Source organism: Eptatretus burgeri, chromosome 14 (genome assembly GCF_056783735.1).
Source record: "Eptatretus burgeri isolate ZD-2024b chromosome 14, Ebu_testis_v1, whole genome shotgun sequence".
Lineage (NCBI taxonomy): Eukaryota > Metazoa > Chordata > Myxini > Myxiniformes > Myxinidae > Eptatretus > Eptatretus burgeri.
The window spans coordinates 66,772,891-66,789,622 of NC_140974.1; the positions used below are offsets into that span (position 1 = coordinate 66,772,891).

The 16,732-nt window shown below is 44.3% G+C and overlaps 1 protein-coding gene across 4 annotated transcripts; it reads right to left on the bottom strand.

Moving 5' to 3' along the window:
* Positions 1–4,333: 4,333 nt before the first annotated feature.
* Positions 4,334–15,550, bottom strand: LOC147013507 (uncharacterized). Of its 4 annotated transcripts, none has more exons than XM_085855355.1 (5): positions 15,338–15,550; positions 7,163–7,284; positions 6,836–6,915; positions 6,551–6,663; positions 4,334–6,315 (listed from the first exon to the last, which is right to left on the bottom strand). In XM_085855355.1, exons 2-5 carry the CDS (start codon positions 7,263–7,265, stop codon positions 6,303–6,305), a joined length of 309 nt encoding a protein of 102 aa, XP_085711481.1. In that variant the 5' UTR covers positions 7,266–7,284; positions 15,338–15,550; the 3' UTR covers positions 4,334–6,302. The 4 variants fall into 4 exon arrangements, with proteins under 4 accessions (XP_085711481.1, XP_085711479.1, XP_085711480.1 ...); XM_085855353.1 differs by having other exon boundaries at positions 7,160–7,284; positions 15,338–15,546; XM_085855354.1 differs by having other exon boundaries at positions 7,163–7,288; positions 15,338–15,543.
* Positions 15,551–16,732: the final 1,182 nt, after the last annotated feature.

Genomic DNA, 16,732 nt, shown 5'->3' on the forward strand with positions numbered 1-16,732 from the left:
GCCCATCACGCCCGCGGTGCACCAAGCAACAAGCTTGGTGTGTGACACGACGAATTGATTCGATTTTGGTGAAGATCCGAACACGATTTAAAAAATATATATATATATATATATTTCTTCAAATATCGGCTTCCGAGCTAAAAAGGTGCTTGAGATATTGTCCAGCTGAGAAACAAAATAAATAAGTAATTCTCAATGAAGTCATTAATCAAAATTGTTTTTTAATACTTTGCCAAAGCATATCTTCACTTTTGTCCCCAAAATTTCAGCTTCCGAGCTCAAAGGATGGCTGAGATATCGCCCGGACAAACAAGAAAGAAAATTATGAATCAATTAATTAATTAATTCATCAATAAATCAAAAATACCCTTCATAGCCAAATATTGTGTTCACTGTTGTGTCCAAATATCAGCTTCATAGCTCAAAAGGTGCCTGAGATATTGCCCAGATGAGAAAGAAAATAAATAAGTAATTATTAATCGATAATAATAAATTAATCAATTAATTGATAAACAAAATAATTTTTAAAATGCTGTTTTGGCCAAAGCACATCTGCACTTTTGTCCCCAAATTTCAGCTTCTTAGCTTAATGGATGGTCGAGATATTACCCGGACAAACAAGAAAGGAAACAAACAAATGGAGTAAAAACTGAATACTCCCTTCCGCAATCAGTGATGATATCATGCACTCCCTGGAAATGGATTTGGGAAGAAGCAGTGAACAACACCATTCCTTTCATGCCATGAAGGCACATCAGGCTGCCAAGGAGTGCAGTCTTGGACAGGTCACCACTCCAACACAGGTTACCGTAAATGGTTATTACCCCAATACACTGGTGCTCATTTCACCAACCTCAGGAGGACAATAGGCTGTCAACCCCACCTGATGTTAATTCAATAGAGAATAGGGGGTTTGAACTCAGGACCCGAAGGTCCCAAGCCAGCCACCTTAAACCACTAAGCAAACACCAGGCTTAAAACCAAACATGAGGTCACTAAAACTTTTTGAGGAACAAGAAACATAACAATTGATGAGCAAAATGACAATTTTCAACCCGTGATGTCACAATTAAACGTCATGCCATGACCCATCAAAAACAGTTGACAACCAGACAAGCCGGTAGGAGACATGGCTGCTCGCTCGAGATGGAAAGCTGGCTGACGCGACTAGCCGATACGGTATTCATGTACATGCTATCAATCAATTTAGCACAATAAATATGATTATCACAGCCCTCTTAGTTTGCGCCCAGAAACCTGCCTTGTGAAATTTCAGGTATGTTTCCAAAGAGACTCTAACAAATGGCAGCCCTGGTAATTCCATTTATCTATTCGCTAAAGATTTTATTTTTTTATATGATGCTGTAAGACATTCTCCTTGGGCACAAAAAAAACAGGTCCCTCGGAGGTCCAGTTTCGGAGGTATTGATTTTTTTTGTAAAGTCCACAATAAGTGTACGATGTACGATAAAGTATTTTAGCTGTTGCTAAGCAACGGAGGTGTGCATAGCAAAAATTCATTTTTGTGCACATGCTCGCCACATTGTACACATTTCACCCTAGTTTCATCAATATCAGACTCGTTCTCTTAGATATTCGCAATTAACCGTTTCTGAAATGTTCGACATGTACTCGCCCAAAACCTATCTCCTCCAAATATTTTTTGTTCGGGCTGCAAATTGGCATGAAGGGAGCAAGATAGATTGCACACAGAACTCTAAGCTTCGATTTTTCGATTTATTTTATTTTTATTTTTTTCGATTTTTTGACCACTTCAAAGGGCCGTTGCTATGCCATTGCTCGGGCCCGGGGTCCCACATTCGAAAGCACACGATTCCCAGAAATATTGGGCCTACCTACCAAATTTCATTGGAATCAGTTGAGTGGTTTAGCCCCTAGGCTTGACGAAAGTTTCGCGGACATACAGACAGATGGAAATGTCCAGAATAAGGGTTCTCTAAGAGTAGCCACCAGAATTAACACTTTTCCCGTTTTGAATTGTCATGGTGCCCATAAACATCTTTGATAAGAACTCATGAATGGTCTTTAAGTATCGTAGACCGAGGAGTACAATTTAAATAAATAAATAAACCAGGCTCCTTCGGTCAACTGCAGAACAAAGGCCTCCCTCAACGATTTTGTGTGGTGTTTGGTGTATTCTTCACATTTGCAAACTGCGATTTGATGAGAATGAGCAACCGTGGGAACCATACTCACACTAGTCAGTGGAGAAAGTCTTTAACCATTTGACCAAACATCCAAATCAAGCAGCCCATATCAGAGGGTAAAACTCTTATTTTAAGCTGACCAGCACCATCATTTGTAGAGATCAACTAAAAGCATAACATGTTGCTTCAATGCCGGCAAAAACTTATGTACATTCAGAGTAAACTAGCGATTTAGGAGCAGGCCTAACTAGTCTGGAAAGCTGACTGACAGATATCATGCAAAGGAATGCTTTGATCCATTGATGCCCAGAAAATATGATCTTGACTAATTTGTTTTTCTATCATCGTATCTCCAGATGATCAACCAATCAGCATCAATCATTGCTATTGAACTCCGAGCCACGCATGAAGTGGCCTTCCGATTGAAGAAGCAGTCTTTTATCATACGATGAAGAAATTTCCGTTTCGGTTTAGGGTACGAGTTATAGAGAGTGTTAATCACCGTTTTGTTGCTTCTAATACAGTAAACCCTGAAATGAAAGCCTGGTGTTGGCTTAGTGGTTATGGTGGCTGACTTTGGATCTTCGGGTCCTGAGTTCAAGCCCGATTGGCTGCTGAATTAACACCAGGTGGGGTTGACTCAGCCTGCTATCCTTCTGAGATAAGTGAAATGAGTACCAGTGTACTGGTATTGGGAGCACAGCATCAGCGGCACAGCCGTGCCCCAACAAAATGACAGCTACCTGGCAGCCAAGCTGCCATATGCAAGAACTCTTAAATATCATTGGTTTGAGTATCAAGATTTTGACCAATCACAGACAACCTTTACATGTACCAATCTTGTTATTTCGAGGCTTAATTTCGAGCAATCATGGTTTTTGAGCTGAGTTGTGATGGTTATCTCACAACATGAGCCTTTTGTTGCATTTTTGTGCACTGTTAATAATGAAATGTCACCGAAATGTAAAACGATACACAAAAGTGATTCTTTTAATTTAAATTATGTGTATTCATGGAACTGCAGAACAATTTCTAAAAGAGACACAGCTGACAGATTACAAAGGAAAATTATATGAAATTAAAAGGGAAGGAATGGTGGAGGCAAAGGGAGAAGTTTAATCACTTTTGAATATTTCATCTGCTCCATCACAGCAAGAGACTTCATCCTCCTGCATCATTAAGCCGATGTTTATTTTACATGTTTATTTCAATTTTTCGCGTATATTTTTGGCTGCCGCCCACCTTCCTATATATTTTCTGGAAGCCCAGTAACCAGTAACCTATCGCAGTTTTGAATATCTCTATTGTCTCAGAGTGTAACCACTGCGAAAGTTAAGGGTTTGTTGTATACATGATGCTATCAAAATTATTTGGGATGATGCAACAAAACCTGAAATTTGATCAGACCTGGTCTAATCACTTCACAAAGTTGGTCTCCAAAGCCAGTTGTAGACTGGGAATCCTTTGTCATTCCATGAAAAATAGGCCGCACTGCCTACAGGAGCTATGTCTGAGATCAATGGAGTACTGCCCTCCACTATTGGCTGATACTTCAGCATCAAATATTTCTCCTGGAATTTGAAGAAAACGAAGGTTCTAAATATTTTTGGAATATCCCATGATGTGGTTGAAACACAAGGTCTGTTTCTCTCACATCATAGGCAGTTCGGTGGCCTGCTTTTCTCCCAACTTTCCTCCACTCACGACTCCTGCTCTCTTTTAGCCCTCCAACCCTTTCTTGGCAAGTTAAGGATGTCCTTGTTCTTTCAGAAACCCAGTTCCGATTCAACTCCGACAACCAGGCTCATTGCCCATCTCCACTTTTTGCTCCTTTTTTTTCTCCCGTTTGTGGAACTGCCTTACAGAGGCTGTTCTATTCCACTCTTCCCTCAAGGGCTTCATGAAGGTGATGCACCAACACCTCGTATCATCCCGCATCCATACCCACAATCTCTTCTCCTGCCATTAACCCAACAGTGTTACATCCAGGTTACAATGTTTACTCCTCACCTCTGTCTCTTTAACTGTTTGTTAATTCACTTGCTTATTGTATATAATTGCTGTCACACTCTCTCACTGTCAATCCATACCCTCTCTCATCTCATTCTTCCGTGAGTCTCAATCTTGTCAAGAAAAACGAATCATAAAAGAAAATAGATAAGAGATTTTCAGGCATCTCAAATGTATTTGCACTGTGATACAGTAATCATAAGTTATGCCAATGCATGTCAATAAACAGAGCCATTCGAATTAGCAGTCATGTTTACAAAAAGAAACACCAACTCCAAGCAGAAAAGTGTTTTTGCAAAAACAAACAGCAAAATAATACAACTCATGATGATGCAACATTAAACAAATGCCTGGTATTCCACTTTTTCCAAAACATTTCAATGACAAACTTGAGTAACAAATACCCATAACATGAGTAAGAATTTGAAGTCACATTTCACAAAAGAAAAGACAAACATTCAAAAGCAAATATCCACAGTGTTATGAAAAGGATATGAACTATCCTCAAACTTTCATATGACAACATTAAAAAAAAATCTTCCACCAGAGGAATAGACCGGGGTACATCGCAGTCATGGGCCTAAGGGACATTTTAGCCACAGGCAACTCATAAGGATACATGTGAAGGTATTCATTGAGAAAAGATAATTTTTCATGAAGAAAATACATTCAATAATGCTGCAAAATATTCGGGAACATCATGTGTTTCAAAAAAAAAAAATTAAAACCCATCAGAGAGCACAGGAGTAATTATGGGCGTGGTCACTTATATATTTATGTTTAGGTGGGGAAGGGGGAGAGAAATTAGGAAAAATAAAATTATGATAAGGTGGAGAAAGAAGGAGAACAGAGAAAGTGTGGGTGAGAGTGAGGAGAAAAAGGAAAGGTGGATGGGCAGGAGATGTTTCTGAATGAGGTGTGTACACGGGACACACAGTTGACAGGAGTGGATTCAAAATTACATTTGTGTGCACAGATGAAATAAAAGGTTCCATAAATGAATGTTTTAAAATACAAATAAATAAAGCAATAAATAAAACAAATTAACACCAAAAATTAATGCATCAATAACCTGATTTTAAATTCCTTTCCAAAACAATAGAAATACTTATGCCATAGTATTCAGCTCAAGAAAGCTGTTCCAAGTAGAACTGCATCAAAATATCATCTTGGAGGCTCACAAGGAAAGAATACACACAAGGGTAGTGCCAGATGAGATTTCAAACAGACTTAAACAATAAAGGATTTAATCCATCTCGCAATGTTGGAAATAATTATCAGAGTATCAAAAAAAATAAATACATCACAATTCACCAAAAATAAAATAAAATATAAATTTTAATCACAATTAACCAAACAAATATCAGAATTAACCACCCCCACCCCCCAAAAAAGACCGATCACAATTCAACAAAAATAAATCAGAATTAACCAAAATAAATCACAATTCACCGAAAAAAGAAAACAAAAATCACAATTAACGAAAAACAAAAATAATCACAATTAATTAAAATATATATATATATATATAAATCACAATTAATCAAAAAACAAAAAACAAGTCACAATTAACCAAAAAAATAAAAGAAAAATCAATTCATATAAATTAAAATAAATTATAAATGAAGTTTTTAAAAAACTCAATCAATCAAAAATTATAATTTTTACAATACTTGTTCAGCATCTCTTTTACATTCAACACATTTGTCCTTCACACATAAAATAACATGTGCAAGTTTTTTTTTTATTTTTAATAAAAAGAAGATTGTTTATTTTGTAAAAAAAATTTGTTAAAATAATATGAAAATAAAATATAAGATGGTTTGTCGAATCACCATGCATAACTCATCAATATATAGGGGTATGGTGAAAGTCAGCAACTACCCAGAGACAAATCTCATTGATCTCAGCAGTTGGGAAAAAAACCCAAAAACAAAACAAACAAACCAAAAAATCATCGAGCAGTTCCACGGAGTAAGAGCAGCACACACAATGGACCGTGTACGTGAGAATTCAACATTATAAATCCCGAATGGCATCCGACTTGTGCTGCACTCTGCACAATTGAATTGAGCTGCACGGGTTCTTCCCAGCACATCCGATTGTGAATTCACTTTGTGCTTTCTAATCATCCACGCTATGAAGGAAATGACAAAAAACAAAACACAGTGATGTACAGGAGCAAAACCACACAGTGATTCAGAATGGCTTGTAACCCATCATAACTTGCCAGAAGCTTAATAAAGGCGTTAAAAACAAACCAACAACAACAGAGGAATGAATTCTCTAATTATTCTCAACTGATAATGAAGGAAAAGTGATGATTGTGATGGGCAAGTTTTAATTTTTACAGTGATTGTTCAAATACATACATCAGCAGACCATTTATGTATGGAGGAGAGATGAATCTGCTGTGATAAAAGGATGGAATTGAGCACGATGGCACAGCTTCCCAATTCCAGGGACCAGGCAGTGGACGACCAGCCTGCAAAGATGACGAAATTCACATTACAATTTTTTTTCATTTCATTGTTATTTCAGAGTTGCAGGAAGGATGAAAAGCAAATCAAGTAGCAGAGACAAAATAGAAGGAAGTAGGCCTACATAGTTGACCAGAAATCAAAACAGTATTATTGTGGTGAAGGCCTTGCTCACACCTTAAAGTCAAATCCCCAGCGTGCAGCCGCTTGTTGCCGTCTCAAGGCAAGCAACTCGTCGATTTCCTTTTGGCTTTCCTCTGAGGATTTCAGTCGAGGAAAGAGAGGAAAGATTTCAGGACGATGACGTTCGATGTCTCTGCTCTAAAACATCTTGTTCCATTAACATTTAACTCCGACCATCAATATTGGAGCTTTCTGTGGTTTTAAATTTCTGGATTAAAAAATTCCTTAAAAAACTGCTCGTTTTCTCACAAACGGTTTGAAAATTTCCATCATTGACACTTTGACAATACAACCCTGTGGTCCCCTGGGTGTCATCACCACCAGAACTGTGACTTGCTTCATCTTCATCAGATGAGCTTTCATCTTCGTGGCCTTGTGAAACAGGACACTGTTCTGCCGGCAAGTCCAGTCGCTCACTCACCATTGTGTTTATTAAATGGTCTCTGTCTGGTAAATACAAATATGAATATCATCATCAACAAAATATTATATTTTACAACATTAAAAATAAAAAAAAATCAACAAAAATATCTCGTCCAACATTGGCGGCAACTGTCACATCGCCTCCACAATGCTGCTAAAGCGGTTATAGATTAAACATATAATGAGGCAAAGTGATCAGGGTGTACGTTTATGAAAAATACAACACAGAAGGAGCTTTCACTTCCACATCATTTCAGATAGCACAGGCAGTGAAAGAATGACCCAGCATTCTACTTTTTTCCTGGAATGTAAATATTCGGGGTCCTTCTGATGACTCCCAATGCAGTATATAGTCTTCCGTTTCATTATGTTTGTACCATATCCTCATGCTGTGTGGACTAATATGCTTCCCCACCGACAGACCTCATGTAGCTTGTACATGTTGCCATGTTTGAGCGTGGGGAGTAACTGCTGAAATCTATCTATCCGGGTACTCCCCGACAACTTTGTTCCTTTCACACTTCTTTCCACATTTCTCTTTATTCGTTCTAATTCTTGCTTTTTTCTTTCATCTCTTTTACTCTTTATTTCTCTCTTTTTGAATCCATCCATCGAGGGAGAAGTGAATTATTGCAGAAAATTTTGTGTAAGGCTCACTTGGCTGTGCCTGGATGGTTTCGAAGGTGGAGCAGCGGCAGCGGAAACCCGATTCCGATGCAGGTTCCTCCTGATGACTCCATCTTTGCTATTTGGTTATTCCTGCTCCTGATGACGAGTTTGTTGCCTGAACGTCCCGAGTCCGAGTGTCGGTAATGGTATGCGACGCTCCCTCATTCCGTTGGTCCAAAAGGGAGTGGTGGTCGTCGGTGGTGACTGTGGTTGAGGCGTTTGTAGCTGAGTCTATGGCATCGTGGTTCGTTGGTGGTGGTGGTTGTGGATTGTGGTTGAGGCGGCAATAGCGAATGTATAGAGAGCTTGGATGATGCTTCAATGGTGTGGTGATTTTTATAAAAGCTTTAGTGGCCGTTGAATAATGGCACACGTTTCAAATGGGAATTGGCACGCGTATGTAAATTGCCTGTGTGATATGCATGGCGTGAAGGAGAGGCTCATGCGGAGAAGCAAGACAGGAAAACAATGGGGGGAAAAAACCTGCTTAATCCCACACAACACATATTGGCACAAAAGGAATGGGATATCTGAAACGAATAATAATGACATAACTATCTCAGGCACCACTATATGTTGTGTGCCATTGCCTTGGGGGATGACAGATTTCGCAGAACCATCACAATATCTATGTACATGACTGTCAATAATGACCCGATCTGTCGATCACCAACAAATTGGGCAGCAATGTAATACAGACTGAACAGTCAAAAATCACTAATTCCTGCAATTTGAGGTCAAGGGCAATAAATAACTCGAGAAGAGAATGAAGTGAATATCACATCATTCTGAAAAGTGCTAAAAAAATAAAATTTTAAATGTTGTTCGTGATGATTTCGGTTGATTATCCTGACTACAACTCACGGACTGGTGTTTGTGTGTTTGTTTGTGTGTGTTTGTTTGTCGTGCGACTCCTCCTACAGTTCTGTGCCAATTACATCCAGAGTTTCTCCGTTGGATCAGCATGACTCCAATTAATGTATAGGGGTGTTTTTATCTTTGCCAGTGTCTCGGGGGTGTGAGGGGAGGGGGACGCAAATTCGCGATGTAAATGTGCGTCGTGGAGCGCCGCCTCCAGGTGGTAGAGGGTATTGCAAGTCTTCACCATTTACAGCACAATATTCCTGACCCCACGTTTTCCAATACAGTGAAGTGTTTTGAATTATGAGCATGCGCAGATCTGGGAGGGAGGGTGGTGGGTGGCCGTGGCTCAGACACCATTTAGTTAATTAATTTAGCGCACCGGCCACTCCACTGGATTACCGGCTGTAACAAGCGATATGATTGGTCAGCCAGCCACACGTCAGGTGCCTTCTGCCACCTTCCCACCGATTAATCAAATTGCTCCTTTTTAATTGGTGCTCTTTGGCGTTGAACGTGTCGCAGTTGATTCGAGATCGGTTACAGCTTCTGTCAGCAAGACCATTTCATCGAAGTTTTTTTTTGTCAGAAACCATGCCACGACATCAACGGTCAAAGAAGAAGAAAGAGTTGGAGCTGCAGACTGAAGCAGCGAAGTTCCGCAAAATATCAGATATGTTGAGGTAAATACGAGGTTTGCTTGCGATTTGTAGACGGATGGATGGGGGAAATTGATAAGCTCGTAAACCAAATCCATGATGCTGGCATTTACGCGTCATCGTCTGACAAGAAAATGGTCGTCTCGAATAAAGAACAGCTCACCGCCATCATCCGTTTCGTGGACGATCATGACAGAATCCGTGAAGTTTTTAAGGGATTCATTGGCGTCAGTGGAAGCACCAACAGAGAAGCAATTGCCAATGGCATAAAGAGTCCCATATCAAGCTGTCCGTTGGAGTTGGGTTGATGTCGAGATCAAACATGTGGGGACCCAAGAACGGAGCAGCTGCTATCATCGCAAAGGAGAACAAGCTGGCACAGGATATTCATTGCAACAGCGATTGTTTGAAACTTGCCTTCGGAAAGTTGATGAGAAATGTCTTCATCAGAAACGTCATGGATGTTTCAGAGGAGGGGGTGATGATCTTCTCCAAGTATTCACCGCAACGAATCTCCAATCTTGTGCAATGGACGGTAAAATGATATGGCAACGACAATAAACTCGTGGATATGTGCACGTACCAGGATTGTCCAATGACATGATGTCATCGCCAAGTTCATGGACAACTACGAAGCCAATGAGGAATCTCTCGCAGACATATCTTCAGATGTCACCGACAGTGGTGACAGGTGCAAACAAGCAGGGCCATTACGGGCTGCAATAACTCGGTTCAAATTAGAACAATGCAAATAGAGATTACAGGATGCAAGGGGTAATTTTGGAGCGTGTCACACAGAAGAAGGATCTGGTGGTGGTCATAGATACGGGAGTTAACAGGCAGCACAGTGCCACGCGGCTATATGTAAAGCAAATGGGGTTTTAGGCTGTACTCGGAAGGGGATCAATTATATATCAAAAGAGATGGTGTTAACATTGTTCAGGAATTTAGTGAGGGCCACATCGAGAATATTGTGTGCAGTTCTGGTCACCACAACTCAGGAAGGACATACATGCTATAGAGATGGGGTTCAGCGCAGGACGACTAGATTGATTCAAGGTATAGCTCGACTCAGCTATGAGGAGGGGCTGAAGGAGACAGGAGTTTGTACGCTAGAAAGGAGGCAGTTACGAGGAGATAAATGGAGATGTTTAAGATAATGAAAAGTAGAGATAAAATAAGTGCAGATGAATTATTCAACAGAGTAGACAGTAACAGGACTAGGGGCCGTAGCCTGAGAGTAAAGAAGAGGAGAGTTAAGATGGTCGTAAAGTAGGGGTCTTTTGCTCAGAGAGTAATCAATGCATGGAATGGCCTACCTGGAAAGGTAGTGGCAGCAGAAAAAGTAGATAAGTTTAAATTTAGAATTAGACGGGTACCTGGAAGTTATAGAGATAGAAGGGTATGGGGATGATGATAAGACTTTTAGGTAGTTTGAGCATTGATGGGTGATTGTGTGCATGTGTATGGAGTGCTGTTGGTGGGGGTCTTGTCAAGGGGGGTTGTCTGGTTGATGTGTGTTTTAACCAAGCCCATACCCCTCCCCTGAGATGAAGAAAAGGCGGGAAAAAACAAACAAACCCAAAAAATACAAAAACTACAAAAAAACAAAACAACAACAAAAAAACCTAACAAACAATTTTTTTTCATTTCATTAATTAAAAACATTTTTCTGCATTTTCTTCCTTGGATATTATGTCGATGGGTTGGTGTGGTGTTCGTGCAGGCATGATGGGCTGAATGGCCTCCACCTGTGTTGGATTTCCTTGTTACATCACTGACATGGTGGTAGCGTGCATTTGTCTTGCCGACACCAAGACTCTGAGCCAGAATTTGCAAGCCCATTATCAAGCTGTTATCAGTGCCTACGGTGTGGTCAAAACGGTCATCAATACGGTCGGTGTTGCCCGAAACGAGATTGATGAGAAATTCAACGAATGGTTCATGAAAGCAGAAAATCAGGCAGCGAAGGTGGATGTACAAGCCTCCATGCCACGAAGCCGTAGTCGGCAAACGTTGAGGGTGAATATCGTGGCCGATTCGCCATCGGACCACCACAAAATAGTTTAGGCCATACCGTTCCTGGATCATCTTCTCGCACAACTGCACTACCACTTTGAATGTCTCACCAGCACAGCCATGAAGGCTCTCCTTGTTCCATCGTACTGAGCAGATGCCACACCCTTGGTCAATATATGGAAGGAGGGCACAGAAGATTTCTACAAAACATATCAAAAGGATCTGGAAGGAGAGGCTGAAGTTCAGGCTGAGGTTGCGAGGTGGAGGTTGTCCGAAATCCGCATCTGGAGCGATGAGCAGAGCTGCTGCCTACGAGAACATGCACAAGATGCTTTCACGATTCTGTGCACAATTGGTGTGACATCTTGTGAGGTCGAAAGAGCAAATGGCGAGTCTGTTGAAGACGTATGTCCGCTCGACTGTGGGTGAACACCGCATGAACGGGCTCGCCCTCTTACACGTCCACGATGACATGGAAGTGAACACAGAGGTAACTGTGAATATGGTTTCCGCAAAACGTCCTTGAAGAATGAGCCCGAGTAACTGTGTTTCATTGAGCAGGTAGTGTGGGCACATTGTCGACGCCGAGTCCTTCAAGTTGCGGGAACACGAGTATTTAAATACCAGTCTCAATGTTATAAACCCGCATTACACTGAACCTGGTTTTAATGAATAAACCACAAAGTCTCAAATGCTCCTTCCCGGAGATTTCCTTCAGAATATGCTCGATATAATCAACCATCAACACCTCAAACTTTTCTGCCGGTTCCCTGAGTTTCGTTGTATCGAGAATTACCTGTGGACTTATATCGGAGCTGAATCGTGCATACAGGTGCCCTTTTTGCACCAAGGTGCCTTCCCACATATTCTGCCCTCCCCCTCCACAGAAATCCTGGATCCATCCCTGATAAGCAGAAGGTACGTTTTTGCTTCGTGCACGTAACCAGGGTTTTTTTTTTAACCTATACACCGCCCAAATCAAAGGTATGGTTCAAAGAACTCATTGCATTCTTGGAGCAAGATCGCCCGTCGGGAGGGAATTCTGCTCGAACATTAAATTCTTCAGATATTCACTGAGGGGAAGCGGAGGAGAACGTCCAAAGATGGACATGAGTAGTGTGGAAATGTGGTCATGTGGTAAGGTGGGGAGGTGGCAGCGTGGAAATGGGGTGAGGTGGCAGTGTGGTAATGCGGTGAGGTGGCAGCGTGGTAATGCGGTGAGGTGGCAGCGTGGTAATGCGGTGAGGTGGCAGCGTGGTAATGCGGTGAGGTGGCAGCGTGGTAATGCGGTGAGGTGGCAGCGTGGTAATGCGGTGAGGTGGCAGCGTGGAAATGCGGTGAGGTGGCAGCGTGGAAATGCGGTGAGGTGGCAGCGTGGTAATGCAGTGAGGTGGCAGTTTGGTAATGCGGTAAGGGGGCAGTGTGGTGATGCGGTGAGGTGGCAGTTTGGTAATGCGGTAAGGGGGCAGTGTGGTGATGCGGTGAGGTGGCAGCGTGGTAATGGGGGTGAGGTGGCAGCGTGGTAATGCGGTGAGGTGGCAGCATGGTAATGCGGTGAGGTGGCAGCGTAATGATGCAATGTGGTGGCAGTGTGGTAATGCGGTGAGGTGGAAGCGTGGTAATGCGGTGAGGTGGAAGCGTGGTAATGCGGTGAGGTGGAAGCGTGGTAATGCGGTGAGGTGGAAGCGTGGTAATGCGGTGAGGTGGAAGTTTGGTAATGTGGTGAGGTGGAAGCTTGGTAATGCGGTGAGGAGGAAACGTGGTAATGCGGTGAGGTGGCAGCGTGGTAATGCGGTAAGGTGGAAGTGTGGTAATGCAGTGAGGTGGCAGTGTGGTAATGTGGTGAGGTTGCATTGTGGTACTGCGGTGAGGTGGCAGTGTGGTAATGCGGTGAGGTTGCAGTGTGGTACTGCGGTGAGGTGGGAGCTTGGTAATGCGGTGAGGTGGCAGTGTGGTAATGCAGTGAGGTGGCAGTGTGGTAATGCGGTGAGGTTGCATTGTGGTACTGCGGTGAGGTGGCAGTGTGGTAATGCGATGAGGTTGCAGTGTGGTACTGCGGTGAGGTGGGAGCTTGGTAATGCGGTGAGGTGGCAGCATGGTAACGTGGCAGCGTGATAATGCGGTGAGGTGGCAGCGTGGTAATGCGGTGAGGTGGCAGTTTGGTCATGCGGTGAGGGGGCAGCGTGGTAATGCGATGAGGTGGAAGCGTGGTAATGCGGTGAGGTGGCAGTGTGGTAATGCGGTGAGGTGGCAGCGTGGTAATGCGGTGAGGTGGCAGCGTGGTAATGTGGTGAGGTGGCAGTGTGGTAATGTGGTGAGGTGGCAGCGTGGAAATGTGGTGAGGGGCAGTGTGGTAATGCGGTGAGGTGGCAACGTGGTGATGCAGTGTGGTGATGCGGTGAGGTGGCAGCGTGGTAATGGGGGTGAGGTGGAAGCATGGTAATGCGGTGAGGTGGCAGCGTGATGATGCAATGTGGTGGCAGTGTGGTAATGCGGTGAGGTGGCAGTGTGGTAATGCGGTAAGGTGGCAGCGTGGTAATGCGGTAAGGTTGCAGTTTGGTAATGCGGTGAGGTTGCACTTTGGTAATGCGGTAAGGTGGAACAATGGTAATGCGGTGAGGTTGCACTTTGGTCATGCGGTAAGGTGGTGCTGTGGTAATGCGGTAAGGTGGCACTTTGGTAATGCGGTGAGGTGGAAGTTTGGTAATGTGGTGAGGTGGAACTTTGGTAATGCTGCGAGGTGTCACTTTGGTAATGTGGTGAGGTGGAAATATAATGTGGCAGTGTGGTTATGTGGAAATGTCATGTAGTCTTATGGCAGTGTGGTTATGTGGAAATGTAATGTAATGTGGAAATGTAATGTAATGTGGAAGTGTGGTCATGTGGAAGTGTGGTCATGTGGAAGTGTGGTCATGTGGAAGTGTGGTCATGTGGAAGTGTGGTCATGTGGAAGCGTGGTCATGTGGAAGTGTGGTCATGTGGAAGTGTGGTCATGTGGAAGTGTGGTCATGTGGAAGTGTGGTCATGTGGAAGTGTGGTCATGTGGAAGTGTGGTCATGTGGAAGTGTGGTCATGTGGAAGTGTGGTCATGTGACATTGTGGTCATGTGACATTGTGGTCATGTGACAGTGTGGTCATGTGACAGTGTGGTCATGTGACAGTGTGGTCATGTGACAGTGTGGTCATGTGACAGTGTGGTCATGTGACAGTGTGGTCATGTGACTGTGGTCATGTGACAGTGTAGTAATGTCAAAATATCATCTCATGCACACAACAATCATTGATGTTTTACAATTTCACCGTTCTTCTTTTCCTGGATGCAAAGTCGTCAGTGACGTCATCACTCATCATACTTCACACTTCGTCCTGAGACCTCGATTTCCATGATAACTCGGTGTGACAACGTGTCCTGCGACATTGTGGAGCGCAAGTTGCTCTTTACGAGCTTCAGCTGTGAGAAAGAGCGTTCTGCAGATGTAACTGTTTGTGGCGTCGTCCGTGACATTGGGATAAGTGTCGATGAGGGAGTTTTTAGTGATGTTGCTCACCGTTTCAAATGGAGAACATTGAAGAAAGACAAAAATATCGTCTTGTCGTGCACGAACACAACAACCACAACCACCACAACCACCACAATAAAACCGTCGTCAACGGTCCGTTTTTCTGTGTTTTACTGGATTTCTCATCCTCACTGCGATTTACACATGGATGGGCCGATGTGATATGTTTGTGAAGGGCGACATGACGTGATCGAAGCCGTGTGGGAAACGATTGGCAGCCGCTGGGGACGCGCGACTCGTGTTATTAGAAACACATCGATTACACAAATGGACTTCAAAGATAGTTTGAAAAAATAAATTCCAACCTGATGTGGCCGGTCTCCGTTTGTGGCTGGTCCCCTTCGGCTGCGGGCTCCGCTGACACCTCACGGAGGCTTTAAATATCGACTACACTCGCTACAAGTCTCTCAGTCGGGTCATTAACCGTCCATTTGACAAGAACATCAACGCGGACCTGAAAATATCTTCTTATCTTTCTGAGGTAAATTCGACAAAAAAATTATCGGAGGGTGGGGCCAGTGAGTGTTACGTCATGCCTCCTCATGCGCTCATTGGACGCACGTCGGGTGGGTGCATATTTAATGAGCTCGTGCAAGCGCCACGTGCGTGACGTACGGAGGTTCGCGCGGGAGGAGGAGGGAGGAGGTTCGCGCGGGAGGAGGGAGGAGGTTCGCGCGGGAGGAGGGAGGAGGTTCGCGCGGGAGGAGGGAGGAGGGAGGAGCTTCGCGCGGGAGGAGGGAGGAGGTTCGCGCGGGAGGAGGGAGGAGGTTCGCGCGGGAGGAGGTTCGCGCGGGAGGAGGGAGGAGGTTCGCGCGGGAGGGGGAGGGACGAGGTTCGCGGGGGAGGAGGGAGGAGGTTCGCGCGGGAGGAGGGGGGAGGTTCGCGGGGGAGGAGGGAGGAGGGAGGAGGTTCGCGCGGGAGGAGGGAGGAGGTTCGCGCGGGAGGAGGGAGGAGGTTCGCGCGGGAGGAGGGAGGAGGGAGGGAGGAGGGAGGGAGGAGGGAGGGAGGAGGGAGGGAGGAGGGAGGAGGGAGGGAGGAGGGAGGGAGGAGGGAGGGAGGAGGGAGGGAGGAGGGAGGGAGGAGGGAGGAGGAGGGAGGGAGGGAGGAGGGAGGGAGGGAGGGAGGGAGGGAGGAGGGAGGGAGGGAGGCAGGGAGGGAGGGAGGGAGGGAGGGAGGGAGGGAGGGAGGGAGGGAGGGCGGGAGGGAGGGAGGGAGGAGGGAGGGAGGGAGGGAGGAGGAGGGAGGGAGGAGGGAGGGAGGAGGAGGAGGAGGAGGAGGAGGAGGAGGAGGAGGAGGAGGAGGAGGAGGAGGAGGAGGAGGAGGAGGAGGAGGAGGGAGACGGACATTCGGCCCGCCACGCCCGCGGTGCACCAAGCAACAGGCTGAGCGTGTGACTCGACGAATTGATTCGATTTTGGTGAAGATCCGAACACAATAAAAAAAAATTTTTTTTTATTCTTTCTTCAGTGATTCTTCACCATTGAGAGATTCGGCTAAAAACGACAAATGGCACGATATTTCAAAAAGTTGTGGACGAGTTGGTTGAGTGACCAAGAACAAGGCAATTCGATATTGTTTCAGGTCCCAATCAAGATCCGACCCATCAGTGATCAGTGGGATACAAAACGTAAAGTGTTCAGAGAGCTGGAGGTATATGCTCTGCCGAGTCACCCTTGTACTTTATAACTGACCCCCCCCCC